General features: G+C 32.8%; 2 protein-coding genes across 3 annotated transcripts; one reads left to right on the forward strand and one right to left on the reverse strand.

Moving 5' to 3' along the window:
• Positions 1–815: 815 nt before the first annotated feature.
• On the reverse strand, positions 816–2,715 carry IPT3 (isopentenyltransferase 3). The gene is made up of 2 exons (XM_022040687.2): positions 2,568–2,715; positions 816–1,963 (listed from the first exon to the last, which is right to left on the reverse strand). The coding sequence occupies exon 2, from the start codon at positions 1,951–1,953 to the stop codon at positions 979–981; it is 975 nt and encodes a 324-aa protein (XP_021896379.2). The 5' UTR covers positions 1,954–1,963; positions 2,568–2,715; the 3' UTR covers positions 816–978.
• Positions 2,716–7,805: 5,090 nt separating this feature from the next.
• On the forward strand, positions 7,806–15,586 carry LOC110813526 (R3H domain protein). Of its 2 annotated transcripts, XM_022040705.2 has the most exons (7): positions 7,806–8,072; positions 8,671–8,741; positions 9,746–9,854; positions 11,073–11,155; positions 11,596–11,754; positions 14,724–14,825; positions 15,142–15,586. In XM_022040705.2, exons 1-7 carry the CDS (start codon positions 8,009–8,011, stop codon positions 15,292–15,294), a joined length of 741 nt encoding a protein of 246 aa, XP_021896397.1. In that variant the 5' UTR covers positions 7,806–8,008; the 3' UTR covers positions 15,295–15,586. The 2 variants fall into 2 exon arrangements, with proteins under 2 accessions (XP_021896397.1, XP_021896399.1); XM_022040707.2 differs by lacking the exon at positions 7,806–8,072 and having other exon boundaries at positions 8,671–8,787.
• The last annotated feature ends 99 nt before the right edge of the window (positions 15,587–15,685 follow it).

Raw genomic sequence — 15,685 nt, forward strand, 5'->3', positions numbered from 1 at the left:
CATACTATATATATATATATATATTGTTGGAATCGAGTGACTATGAAAAGACAATACTTGTTGCAAATTGTTGTTTGGGCTCTTATTCTTCTCTCTTTCATTCCCATTTACATCAAAACAATATCAGAAAACATAAAATATGAATTAAATAAATAAATTATTAATATTCATATTCTAAATTTTTTTCCTTCAAAAATCTTGAGTTTTTTCAAAGTTGACAAAAAATTTGATCGTCTTATTACAAATTAAATGTCATATTTCAAAATGATACTGTAAACATGAAATACATATATATATATATATGCGTGTGTGTGTGTGTGTGTGTATGTATTGGTATAGATTCTTTGTTGTGGCAATGATATGGCTGCTTTGAGAATGAAAAACAGGTGAGGAGCAGAGAATGGAGGGACACCGTGGATGGGAGAGTGGACACGTGTTAAGGGTTCTAAAGGGTAAAAGCCACATAGATGGGTGACGTTGCTTTTCCGGACACGTGTCTAATAACGATTGGTGAGCTTGTAGGGTGACGTGGCGTGGGTCTTTCTCTGCGTGGACGGGTTTCTACTTTCTATGTTAGTGTTGTTTTGACGGACACGTGTCCAATAACGATTAGTGAGATTATGGTGACGTGGCATGGGTGTTTTTCTGCGGGCACGGGTTTCTACTTTTTGTATGTTAGTGTTGCTTTTCCAACTGTACGGCCACTATCTTCACCACTCTATTTTCTATCCGACGGACAAGATCAACATGGAAAAGCATTATTATATATATATATATGTATATGTATCATACTTAAGTGTGCCCAAGAAAGAAAGAAAAAGAAGAGAAAGAATGATATTTATTAATAATATGAGGATCAGGAAATTAAGGGAGTCTCTCTCACAATTAGTTGTTTTTTTTATTTGTCATTAATAAATACTTATTAATATAAGTATGTGCCGTCCTTCTCATCCTTGTACTAATTAAATTTATATCAAATCATGCTACAAGACAATGTGCAATGTGTTCTCTAATGGCCGCCACATTGGGCGGTGCTGTACGAGTCGTGATATTGAACAGAAATCTACAAACAAGCTCTGCGCTTGGACCAGACACCAACATCTCCCATGCCTTCTCAGCTTCTTCTGATCCTTCCCTCAGAAGAACTCCCGTAGCATCAAGTCTATGGATATTCCATTTCTTGATGTTTCTCAGCCGGTGAATCTTCTCCGATTGCCGACGAGCTAATTTGCAGGTGTTCTTTTTGATCTCTTGTATTGCTTCTTCAAGTAGTTTCTCGCGTTCTTCTTGCTTCAAAAATGGTTCTACCATAAAGAACTTATCCAACTCGGGAACCCCAATTGCTTTCCTGATTCCTCTTGTGCAATCCGCGTTGAATTTGAAGAAAGATCTGACCTCTTCAACCATGCCATTGTCGACCATTCTGTCAACTCGTTTTGACACTGCCGAGTGGAGAACAGGCATTGAGACGTCGACCCAGAGAAAGCAACACTCGTATCGCGAACGGAACCTCATGTCGTCGTCGTCAACGAGGGCCTCGATGTAGGTGTTGGAGCCTCCGACGATGATCGGAAGGTGGCCACGGCTCAAGCTTGATTCAATGGCGAGAGAGCACATGTCGCGGAAGTTGGCAGAGGTGAAGTCTGCGGTAGGTGGCAAGACACTGAGCAGATGATGAGGCACTCCGCGGCGTTCTTCCTCGGTGATTTTGTTAGTGAGGATGTCAAGACCTTGATGAACTTGGATCTTGTCGGAGTTTATGATCTCGGCGGGGAATCGGGTGGCGAGGTCGATTGAAAGTCGTGACTTGCCGGTGCCTGTTGCACCCATTACGATGACTACTTTGTCTTTAGGTCGGGGAGTGTTTAACATGTCGAAGTTGAGGGTGGGCGGGGGGATCATGTCGAGTAGAGGGACTGATTGTTTACACATTGACATGGACATCATCTTCATCGTCGTCAACCTGCAAATCCCCAAAGAAATCAAATTTAGTAAGCTCACATTAATGGTAACTGAAACATGACCTCCATCTTTTTTTATTTATACGGGCCGTACACTTTCAGCCTGTTTGAATGAAAAGTAAACATATATGTACATATATATATACATATATTCCTCTACTCATTGTTAAATTAAGTACGTTATCTATATATTAAGAAATATCATTTATATTCTACATTATTATTTGTTTTATTTAAACAAATATTTAGTAGCAAGTTATGCTTTTGTTTGAACTTCCATTATCTCTGTTTCAAAAGCTTAATATTCTTAAATTATTTCTGCTATGTCTAATTTCTCCACTCACATTGTTTTTTTCTTTTAAAACAAAAAACAAAAAAGGGAAGAACAAAAACTTAAAAATTCGAGCTCTAAACTTTATCGAACTTCTTCCCCGAATCAAATTCATATTTTGTATGTTCATATATTCTCTCCATTCATTTTATTGTCAACCTATATGTACACTGTGGCATATACTAGTAATTTACATACCCTTTTCATCTATAGAAGAGACTGTTATAATACATATGTTGAAAAAAAAAAAAATGAAGGAAGAAAGTAGAGCTTACCGTGATACAGTGCAAGGTATACAATGCAAGTAGGATGGGAAGAAATGTGGGTGCGTTGGAGAATAAGAAGGGGAAATTTAGTCTGCAATATTGGACAAATTGTGAAATGAAAGGCGTCTTATAGTGCTGAGCATAATGGAGTGATAGATTGAGTATTTATATACAAGGATATATATAAATACAGCCAAATGGGTCAAGTGGGAATTTCTTTTTTTCTCTGTTTCTCCTCCTACATTTTTTATGGTCAAACAAAAAGTTGCTTCAATGATAATCTTTAACTCGTCCTTTATACTTTTTTTCTTTTTTTTTCTAGTTTCATATATATACACACACACACACACACACACACATACATATATGTTATGTATATGTATATGTTCTTATTCTCAAAGTGTCTCTGGACCTTCCATTAGCATGGAAAGGCACTTGTATAATTTTTGAATATTTGAATTTTTAGGAAAGCAATGGGCAGCAATGACTTTTCCTTCCCATGAGATTTGATAATTCCATTATATGTGTGTTCGTGTATATATGTATATGTATGTGTATGTGTATGTGTTATCTAGTGCTGAGTAAATTTTATTTAATTTCATCCGAAATTAGGTATTCATGATCATAACTAGAAATTTTTGTCCTCTAATTTTCTTTCCAAATCTTAGTGATCATACCCTTTTTGGGCATGGTGATATTTTTTTAATTAATTAGTATATAATAGTAAATTAATCTATTTCCTATTCATTTAAATACTTCAACTCAAATAAAAAAATATATATTTAATAAATCTATATTTACCTGTCATGTTAAGATCAACAACTAATTAAACATTAAAAATTTAATTATCACGATTTTTCTTACAATTCAGATTCTGAACAGAGAGATTTGTCACGAGTCGATCCAGATTAACACCTGCTCTAATATGATTCAGATTAATAAAAAAAATTTAGTTAGAAGTTGAACAGTGCAAATTCAATATATTTATAAAAAAAAATTATTGTACTGATTACTTGACTAATCATACTTTCTCGGACCCTCTTAGTTTTTATTTTCATCGCCAACCTTTTGCTAATCTCATTCACATCATTAGAAACAATCTAGTCGGAGTGTTTTGATATCTAACTCTTATTTTTGTATTTTTTCTTATATATATATATATATATATATATATAATTTAATTATCACGTTCATTTTTTTTTTTTTAAAAATAAGACTCGAATCATTAACTATATATTTTTAATTAGCATTATATTAGATTTAAATATGATGTATAACTAATTTGTGTTTTCATCAATTGTTGACTACAATCCAAAAGTATTAGGATGTATAAATATATAAATAATAAAGTTGAACCTTTTCCTACTCATTAATTAAATTATTTTTTTTTGCATTAAGATCATCTTTACATAGAAAATTCTCCCATTAATGTTATGTTTTTGCTTTACACTTTATGGAGATGTGATAGCAATAAGCACAGGACTCTCTTTATATATACATATATATACACACACACACACATACACATGGCACCAATTAATTTGTGATATATATTAGAAAACATATATGGGTTTGAATAACAAGTGTATAAGTTAAACATATTTCATAATCAAACTGGAAGTAGATGTATTCCTGGTTCTGAAAATAACTTCAAATACTAGGGGAAAAAAAACACAGTTAGCGATCAATGATGGAACATATATATGTATATGTATATGTATATGTATATACTAGCCATGGCTGCATAAAATTGTATATATTCTTACAGTGACTGGGGGAATTTAGATGGGTTGGATTCAACAATAAGTTTATATTTGTAAACATCCGATTCCCCTCATCCCAGCTTGGTAGTGGGCACATGACATTCGCAGTTGGCATCTCTTATCAATTCTCTCCTCATCAAACCTGCAATTTGCCTACACTTTAACCCATCTTGTTTTGACCATACAGAATAACCCATCTAATCCCAAAACTCCAACTCTCTATACTTTTTTTCCACCAAAAAAGAAGCCATCCTGAATATGTATGTATGTACGTACGTACGTATGTATGTATGTATGTATATCAGAGAGATAAAACTGCCATCTTCAACTTTCTTTTCGCTAACTTGGGTATATGGTATGATTGGACATAACATGGCATAGCTTTTTCATGTCCAATAGAAAAACAATGTACTTTCTATGTCCTTTGTAAGCTTCCTGAGACTGATCTAATGGAAGAGTGGAAGTAAAAAAATATATATACATATAGTGGTGATTGCGATTATCCTTAATTCCTCGTATTAGTTATAACTAATACTATCCAAGTCAAACTTAGGCTCTCGTACAGATTCTTTTACTAAAAATTAATTTCATTTACTATTTAAGATGGTATTAATCCAATACACTGAGAATTCAATTAAATTTACTAATCTTAATTAGCCTGATAAACCAAAAAAAAAAAAACCCTAGATGCAGAAAATTTGAATGGGTTTAGGTTAGATAATTTAATTTGACAAAAGTAATAATGGGTGCAGGTTACATTTGGATTATCATACCAGCTGTTTGGCATCTTAGAAAAAGAAAAAATAAAATTGAAGTCGAATTGTGCAAATTCTTTCGGTTGATATTTGATTGATGTGCTTTTTTGACAGGCACACGCTGCACTAGCTTGGCCTTATGTGATTTAGAGGTGTAAGTATAGATTGTTAATTCATCATCTAATTGTGAAAATAAATAATTAAAGCTTTAATTTAATTTCCATACTTAATTGTGATTTTACTTGTATTTATCTATCCATATACTCGTAAAAACATGTATTTGATTCGTTATACAAAAGGGTAAATATATCATAAGTGTAATAATTATTACATGAAATAAAATCAATACATAGGATAAATCGTTATTTATGGCGTATTACAAATTTATTTCAATCTATATTACTATTAAACTATGTATTATAATAATTTATTATTAATTTGCTAATCAAATATTTGTTATATTGAATAATTAGTACGTTCTACATTTGATTAGTCACATAAATCCAATCCAATCCAATCATTACTTCAAACAGAGATGATATAAATTCGAAGATTATAATAAAAAAATAAATTAAGAATTATATGAAATTTCATAAGTGGTATCAATTCGAAGTGATCTATCGATGGAGTAGCATGTATTTGGATCGTCATCCCATCAATTCATGATCATTATCTTTACAATTAAAATTAAAAAAAAAAAAATTGGGACACGCAACTCTGGTTAATTGGCAATGGTAGGTGTACCTTTGCTATACTTTAGGCTATAGGTATTATTACATACAAAAAGAAACATATATATATATATATATTATACGAATGGGTTAGTAATGATTGACAAGCCGCTATTCATACATTACCACATATATTTTTTTATTTTATTTTATCATAAAGTACTCAATCCGTATATATTATGGTGACTAAACTATATATGGGTTGTTTTTATATATTAAAACTAATTTCTATTTTTTTTTTTTAAGTTTAGTCAACAAATTACTCAAAGCGAGATTAAAAATTCCCAAGAAAAAAAAAATTACGTTCTCATTTTAAAATGATCAAACATTAAACTTGGAATTAATTCCTACGTAGTGTTAGTAAAATAGAATTTTTCTTAAATTTAATCATAATTTTTTTTTACACTAAATCTCGACAAAAAAATTATAAAAAAAACCCGAATAAACAAAAAAAAAAAAAAAGGACGAGGGTTTTGAGAATACAAAATCTTAGATTAGAAATTTCGAAAAAAAAAAAAATCTCTTTTTATTTTGAAAATAGAAAAAAAAAATTATAAGAGGGTAAAAGTTGTACACCAAACTATTATATATACAAACCCTAAATGCAAATTACACTATTTATACTAATACGTATTTACCTCTCTTATATTTTGAATAAATTAATTAATTTTCTATTAAGTCGTTTATTTGAATATAATCTATTCATTCTCTTTAACGATTGCATATTAGAAACGAATTTTGAGAATAAAAACATTGATCATGATCGGAATCAATGGAATAGAAAGGGTATGGGTATCAATACCTATTTTGGAAATGAGGCATCGCAGCAAACCAATTATTTTCTAAAGTGTTAAAGTAGAAACTAAGGAGAATAAATTACTATTTGAGCTAATTACTATTTGGTTTGATAGTATATATAGTTAAGACATGACTTAATATGTTGATGAGACAAGCCATTATCAAAGACTATGTAAGCCATTATCAAAGACTATGTTGCTAAAAGTTAAAGCATATATACACACACACACACACACACGCAAATATACATACATGATGATCAAGGGAGTAGGCATCACTGGTTTTCGTTGAAATGTACATATACATGCTTACTACCTAGAATGATATTTTAGTTTTTTGAAGATATGGGTCTTCTTTTTTTTTCTTGGATGTATTCTGGGTTTGAAAAAAGGAACCGGCTTGACCCATTTTGAAATATAAAGCTTATTCTTTTTGTTCTGAAGCAGAAGAGTATATATATATATATATATATATGTGGAGATAAGGTGGTCAATCTTATATTCTTTGTGGAGTTTGACAAGAAGAAGATGGTAACGTACGGTATATACATAAATGTATACATAAATGGATTCACAAAGGAAGCCCTCACTTTCTGTTTGGAGTTTGTGAAGGAGAGGAGAGGAAAAAGAAAAGAGAGATCAAGAAAGAAAGGGCATATTTATGTACCTCCTTTGTTTTAAAAAGAGAAAGAATAAAAGTTTGTAGAGTAAAAAGTTTAGGTTCTCAATTTTAGTTTGACCCAAAAAAATGGAAAAGTAAAGGTCAGATGAATAAGAAAGTGGGTATATATATATATATATATACACACACAGATACACACACACATGAGTAAATTTATATGCTTAATTTTATAACTTCTTTTCCCATTATAACAAATGCAAACATAATATAAAATTCTTTTATGGTTCTTACCAAAATATTCCTATTAAAGAAAGCTGGGAAGGAGCCCATTGCAATCTTAAGTCCAGCCCAGAACCCATTAGCTTATATTTTAAGCCCAAGCCCATCAATAATCAAATAAGCCCGTTTCGAGACACACTGTTTAATAGTCAGCTCAGCATGATGCAATTTAATTATTTATTTAGTGCACCGCGCACGTGTCGTGTTGTCTTGCACACGTGCGGTTAATCGCCACCGTTAGATTTCCTCCATTACGGATTGTACTACTTGCGGAGCACGTCCTTGAAAAAATTAGAAGACTCGGAGTTCACCCGGCCGGACCGGAATCACCCGCAAGCATATTCCTCTGTTTCCTCCTTTTAGCTTCCGTTTACGCTTTCACTTTTCGTCTTTTCTTTTCTTATCTTCTTACTCACAATCTCATAAACCAGAAGAGACGTACACTATCGCAAAGGAAAGTAGCAATCGATCTGTGGAGCAATCGACTGATCGATCGATCAATCATGGCGGTCCCTGATGTTTTGCAGAGAGATGATCTTCTTATATCATCTCCTCATTTTGATTTCAGTAAACACACTCTTCTCTCTATGCGTAGATGTTTGTATATGTATGTTTCCACGTATCTTTTTAGCGCTCGCTGTAGAAAGTTTATCCTTAGGTTTTAGGTTCAGTTTGTCTTCTTGTTCTTGTCAAATTTACAGAGCGAGATCCTTTTTTCTCTGGTTGATTAATTTAAGTCTGTGTTTCCAACAGATTCAGAAATGGCGTGGAATTCATTTGTAAATCTAGAATTAAAATAGGATAATGTTTAAATTGTGATGGGATAATAACAGATTTACATATGAAGTTTCAAATTGAAACGATGTATTCTAAATTTAAATTGATAAAAATTAGAATGTATTATTTTAATTTTATACTCAAATATTTTTTTTTTTTTTCATTTTTAGGTAGTACTCTCGCTCACCATTTTATACCTAAATCCTATTTTGATCTTAAATGTGTGATCGTGAAGTGATTCTCCACGAATCATAGATCAAGTACTTTTTGTATTATAAAAGTTGGTATTACCAATTTTTGCACTCTCCGACTATCCAGTGAATTTCATTTTTAAATAAACTTCTTTAAGAAAAAATTGTCTTGAAAAGATTGTTTTCACTTTGATCAGGAGACGGTGCAAAATCTCGTGGCCAATCCATTGAGAAGAAGATCGAGTTCCTTGAGAGCTTGACGGGAAAAGTAACTTGTTTTCTTAATTTCCTCACTATGAGCATTTTTTCATCTGGTATATTACTTCATTTAGACAATTACTTGTACTTACCGCTGTCAATACAGTAATACATGAAATTATGAGCTTTGATTTCAGTTGTAAATTGGTAGTTATCTATTTGATGCTACGTTGGATCACATTGACGAGTTACTCGATGAGGAATGCAAATTTAGCGTTGGACTCATTTCTAAATTGGAGCTAGCTGTTGACATTCGTTTCAAATTTGAATATAAAATATGATGTAAATTTTGGAGTCACTACAATGATTGAGCTGTTATCATTTTTCATTTGATGAATCTTGGATCACTCAGGGCAGTTGGCGATGGCTTCAAATTTTCGAATAGTTTGTGTCGAGCTTTTTATAAATTGATATGTATATGAATGATTTTTCTTCTCGTAGAAAGAAATTTTCTTCAATGCACAATTTGGTTCCCGTTCCATATTTGGCTTCATAAGATATTGTTTTTCTGGATATTCAGCCATTACCATTGTTCTAATGCTTCATAAGTAATGCTTTTTTGTGTCAAATTTCTCCTGAGAACTGAACATTTTTTACATGGAAATTCAGAGTTTTGAAGAGAACATCAGCCATAATACAGACACATACAGACACACATATATAGATCATGTTAGCTTGAAATTTTTCTTTAAACTGAGTTGTAGGCAAGAAAAACCTTTGATTAATTATTTAAGTAAAGACATTGTGCTTTCTGTTTTTTTTTTTTTAATTTTATTTTATGGAGTCTTAACCATGTTATGTCCATTTAGGAGTTTAATAAATAGTAAGCACTTGAGGTAGCTACGTGACCGATGATTTTGAGGAACTTCATTTGTATTTTATTGGTTTTGATATCTTCTCTCTTTTTGTTTCTGGCTCTTAGAAGAAAAATCTCCTTCTGTGGAATCAATTGAAATTGTGTTAAATATTAACTTTAGCATGGAGTTATTTTGTAATTATCTTTCTTGGTTGCAGGTAAGCAATCGACGTTCTCGAAGATGGTTAAATGATTGTCTATTGATGGAACTTGTTCCTCGTTTAGATGCAGAGGAAATCAGAGGCTTGTTTGCTCCACCACCTTGGGGTAATGCTATTTCCTAATGATTTCTTATTTCCTTTTTCTTTGCATGTACGATCATTGAACCTGAACATATTTAGTTATTTCATTTCACCTGTTGCGTGTCACGTGTGATTATGTTTCAATATGCATTTGAGCAAAGGCAACCCACCAATTTGGGGATTTTCTGAATATTTGATGCTAGAGTTGAGCAACAACCTGTTTCTCCTATCTTGCCATGAGATGCATTGATGAATCAGGAGTACTTTTGGTTTTGATCTGCATTTTTTGTCTCTTGCTAAGCAAATGGCATGATAGGCACTCCAATTAAGTTTATTTATGAGAGGAGGGAGCAAAAGGGAAGAGGGAGCTGACGGGTGAGCTGGCAGGATAAGTTACTGGAAATAGCATTGCTTGGTGACTATTGTGTAATTCAAAATAGGAGTTAGTAAGACCTTGGGGTCAGGGAAAGGAGAGAGAGGAATATACGGAAAGAAACAGAATAGAGGGAGGCAGCTAATTAATAGATTTGTGGTAGGAGGGAGGTAGCACTCTCGAAACTACTATCATTTCTTTCTTTATAATCGCAATTGGCAGAATTGCACAGTAATATCACCAATTTCAGTATTCTATTTGCATTTATTTCCTTTGATCTTATCACAAGAGATATCACATATAGAGGTATAATAAGTGTTAGATAGAGAAGTCGTAGATCAACATGTATGGTTTGTTGGGCTCTCCTGGGTGTTGCATCAAATGGAAGGATTCTCAGCATATGTGACAATTATCGACAGTTTTAGGTCCATATAAATGCATCAAGTTATTATTTGCTTGGAGTATTTTGTCCATTGTGTTTTCTATATGTAGTTGCAATTAGTTTTCTGAGCTGGTACTTTTGATATCACTGGCACCAGTTGTTGGGACTAAACTTATGATGTGGTTGGTATTCTTTAATGTAGAATTGACTTATAATAAAAGTACTAAAACCTTTTCTTAAGCTTTAAAAAAAAAACTTTTAAGTAAAGGAGTAAATAATGTCTGTTTGAGCTGGTTTTTAACTTAAGTAAAAAACCAACTTATGCTCTCCTCCGTAATAGGTTTCTACAAGGTTCTTGCCTGTCTACTGCAATATCATCGTTATCCTGATTGGAACTTCATGACCATAGCATCTCCTTTGCAATGCTCCATAACATAATTACCTTCCGGAATATTTCATGCTAATACTGGTTTGAGTTGATTTTACAGGTGATGATGTGCCGCAATCACCATTTTGCATGACTAATGTTGGAGAATGGGACAAATTTAGAAATATAGACATGGATAAAGAGGTTTTGTTTTGCTTCTCTTATTCATCAAAGCAGGCTTCATTCTTGTTTAAAAGGCAAACTTTAATATTCTCCAACATTAATAAATTAAACCTTCAATGGGACATTTATATTGCTTTTTATGTTAAAAGGTTTTCCTTCATGAGCATTTAACATTATTTCCTCTTGGATCTATAAACATTAGTTTGCAAATGGATCTTAAAAGTGACAAATTCATTTATGCACGTAAAGTAAAAGGCACACACCTGGACATGTATACGTGTTCGCAACATATGCTTGCTGAAAATTACGTATCACAGTTGTTAATTCGTCTGGATACTTGTGGATATTTGCATGTTCGAAATTATGTGTTGCAGCCATTAGTTTATTGGGATATGTTTAATCTTTCTTTAGCATATTAGGTGTCATATTCTCAATTAAAATCTTTAATATCTTTTTGGCAGGCTAATATAATTCGTACCTTGGACCGCGCATCTCCAAGAAGAAAAAGCCATATTGATGCTGATAAACTTGCTGTCGTGAATGCATGGCATAGGATTAACTGCCGAACAAGAGAAGCTCTTCGCCGCAGCTTTCTTTCAGAACTAATTGATGGCTATGAGGTACATGATTCCCATTCTTATAGATGTTTTCGATATGATTCTTCTATGGAGTTATTAATCTTAAATTTGAAGTGAACATATTACTAAGTTTGGTTCTTCAATTTGTTATACATCGGGAAGGTATTAGGTGGCTGATGTAGAAAATTAGGATTAGTTTGCCTACTTACAAATTTGGGGGAAAAAAGACGCTAGTGTTACTTGGGGATCATACCTAAAAAGGAATTCTTAAGCATCGAATCTAAGAGTTAATTGTCTCATACAACCAAGGTCTTGAGAAAATTCTCAAAATACTTTATTTAATACGTGAACCGCCTTTATTAGTTTATATAGGTATTTTTAATATTTTCCCAAATAGGACTAGATTAAGAATTTCCCATAATGCTAATACTATCAATGAAACAATTTTACTATTGAAAATAGAGAAACTAATCATAAGTAACTTAGGATATCATAAGTCAAATTTTGAAGCTATTAAAGTCCCACTTGTCATATTACTGCAATAAATTAGGGATTAGATAGAAAGACAATCCTTAATCAGTTTAGAAATTGCAAATCAAATCTGTTTTGCTTCATAAATTGCTTTGTTGGAGAGAACTCATGTAAGAGTTTTGAAGTGAGAAAGGATCAAGAAACTTGATTATGAAACATCCCAAAAGAATTTTGGCAAACCCTTGAATTGATCATCCTCTTCAATAGCAAAAATAATTGAGACACTGACCTGGCTAGGGGAGTGAAACCTTGTAGGTAGGGTGAAATCAACACATTGGCAAAATTATACTTCACTTTTATCTCTGACTTGAACATCATTAGAGTCAATTAGTGCTTTGGTTTACCCTTGCAATGAACACCCATAGAAATCTCTTTGGTGAAGGTCTTGAATAATCTGAAAATCTTTGCTTTCATGAGCATCTCTTGGTGATTCTTTTTCTTTCTGCTCCAATCCAATGGGCCGATGAATATGTGATGTTGATGTCCCAATTTCTTGAATAGGTTTTCCATCAATTTACCATTTTCATTTATTGCTGGCTGTTATGGGCTCAGTGTTGATCTCCAAAAAAAAGTTATGAGCTCAGTGTTGATCTCCAAAAAAAAGTTATGAGCTCAGTGTTTATGCATCTCCAATTATTTGGCCTCATAACCATGTTCTTTGTGCCAAACATAAGATTTCAAGTGTTGCTACTCTAATTTTTTTTTTTTGAAATAAAGAGAAGTATTATTGTGGACAATAATACTAAAGAAGTACCACCCATATATAAAATAGTTGCATATTAGTCAAGTGGTCAATGACCATTCCAATCTTTCATGTCATAATCCAACAAAACAGAAAAAAGTGTTAATCCATCTATTTCTAATTTTTACAAAGTCAGTTTCTAGATTCTCGAAAGTTCTCATATTTCCTTCCTTCCACACAATCCAAAAAATGGTAAGTGGAACTAAGAACAAATTTTTGTTTTTTTTGGCATATACCCGACCAAACCCATAATTTCTTACTAAAAAATGGTAAGTGTTGATACTCTCATTGTATTGCAAATTGATCATAAAGTCAAGGTCAACCTAGAAGAATATGTGTGAGCATCTTTAGGATTAGATAACACGAGTAAATTGCTGTAGGCACCATGAGGAATGGGAAAAAAAAAACTAGGTAACGAAATATCATCTACCCATGCTGGTCTTTGTGGATGTGATTGCATTTAAAGACTTGAGTTGTACAACTGTAAAGATTGAAACAAGGTTTATGTGGCAACCCTCATGAATGTATAGCTTTATTGTTTTCCAGAACAAACTAGGGTTATAAAAATTGAAAAATGCTTCCAATCTTCTTTCACTTTAGTTGCTTGATTGTGCTTAACTACTTCCAGAAAGTAGGTATCAATTTTGCCATCTGTCAAAGATTGCTATTCTCTTTTTCAATATTCACCATATTCAAAATTTTCCCAGAAGAGGACTTATGAGATTGAATATGGTGAAACAAACTGGAAAAACAGAAAGAACACACTTAAAACAAATAAATAGGAATGACCCTTCTCTTTCATCACACCGAAGTGCTAATCTTGCCCATATTGTTCCTTGTAAATTTGATTCTCCAATCTAAGCTTCTAATTTAGGTGACCATTCAAAGTCTTATTTTTTTCTACTTGAAATATACAAAACTATCCTTCTCTTCTAACTATTAAGTCATACTCTTGCCCAAAATTCCACACTTAAATTTAATCATAGACAATTTTGGGCCAAGATCCAGATTGAAATTTTGGAACGCGGATCTAAGGGGTGTAAATGCTTCTAAGAAAAATGCATTGAAGTGGACCCTAAGGTTCAAAATTTGCCTGGCTATTTTATAACAGAAAATTCAAATTCAAAACTTCAAGCCAAAGTCTTGCTATGCTGCACCAATTATATGGTGAGAGAGACCAAAATCTGGACTCCAGATATTTGACTCTTATAGAGATATTTAACTGATGCATTTATTGTGCTCAAGGGTTTTTAAGCTTCAAAATGAGACTACCATATGTGGAATTCAATACTGCAACATAAGACAGCAGGAATTTTTGCGGAGGTTTTCTGCTCAGCATTTTTTGCTTGAAATAATATTCTAGGATAGATCTAAACTGACATTCTTCTCAGCTGTTGCTGCATTAATTTCTGAGTAAATATACTCAGTATCAGAGGAACTACTGTCTCAAGGTGTCCTTCATAGAGAATTTCAGATTTTTGAATGCCAAAAACCTACTTTATCCTGCTTCTTGAAAAATGAACTACTCAATCTTGACGATTTTGAGTTTTTTTGTCTACAATTATACCCAATGCATCCTAAATTGCATCTTTATTGATATGCTATTATGATTCTTCTTTTCTTTCCTAAAGACTCTTGCAAGCTTGAGGATTTTTCAATTAAGTTATGCCTTCACCCTGTCAGAAACTGTGCATCTTTAACCCAGTTTAATTGATGTCTGTTACTAATCTTTTTATAGGATTGCATCCGTACCTTTGTTATGGAGACACTGAATGATGATGTCCTGGTACTACAGATTAAAGATCCTTTCCACAGATTGCTGCTTCATGGTGTCTGTGAGGTGATCCTGCTTGCCAACTGTTTTCTGAAATTGACCAATTTTTTCCTGCTGGAATTATGAATTATCCAATCAAGTTCCATTTAAGCATACCACTTATAGGATTATTTTGTGCCATAGATACTACAGGTTTTTCATTATCATCTCCCCTTCCTTTCTTCATTTCTTTACAAAGAGGATAATGCTAAATGAAGACTATGTTATTAACCTCGCAAAAGATACTATAACCCAAGGATGTTGCTTTTGGCTTTTTTTTTTTTATTTATTCAGAACATGATTAAAGTGTGAAATTTAATGTCCAAAATCTGCTTTTGAACAGTTTTATGATTTGGTTTCGGTAACATTTGATGAGTCAAAGAATGGAGAGTTGGTGAAGATGACGAGGATAAAGAAGAAGAGAAAGGGCTCCCTTGAGCTCCCAAAGATCACCCTCGTCCATTTCCTGAAAATGTCAAAAGAAGGGAGTTGGTAATTTAATTGGGGTCACTTCCCAATTTCAGTTAAATAAATAAAGTTGTGGATGTCGTGACCTTATCAAAAGCTTCATGTATCTTGATGAAGTGATTCAATCTCGTTTGGCCTTTGTGTTGTAGCTTATTGTGATAACTCTAGGAGGCTGTAGCTGGTGAAGATGTATGTAATCTCTGGTTTTCGCCCCAAGATTTGTCTGTATATTTTTAGTTTTAGGTCATCCTAATATTGTTTTACATATTTAGCGTGTTTCTTTGGAGAGTTTGCACAATGGGTAGTTTTATTATTGTTTCTCTCTTCAAGTATTCAGCCAACATAAGGTGGTCCAAATGGACAAAAAAGTTTGATGTTAATGCGTTTATAAACGCCTGCAGTAGTAGTTTCACAATTCA

The sequence above is a fragment of the Carica papaya genome, chromosome 1 (genome assembly GCF_054855325.1).
Source record: "Carica papaya isolate Zhongbai chromosome 1, ASM5485532v1, whole genome shotgun sequence".
NCBI classification, from domain to species: domain Eukaryota; kingdom Viridiplantae; phylum Streptophyta; class Magnoliopsida; order Brassicales; family Caricaceae; genus Carica; species Carica papaya.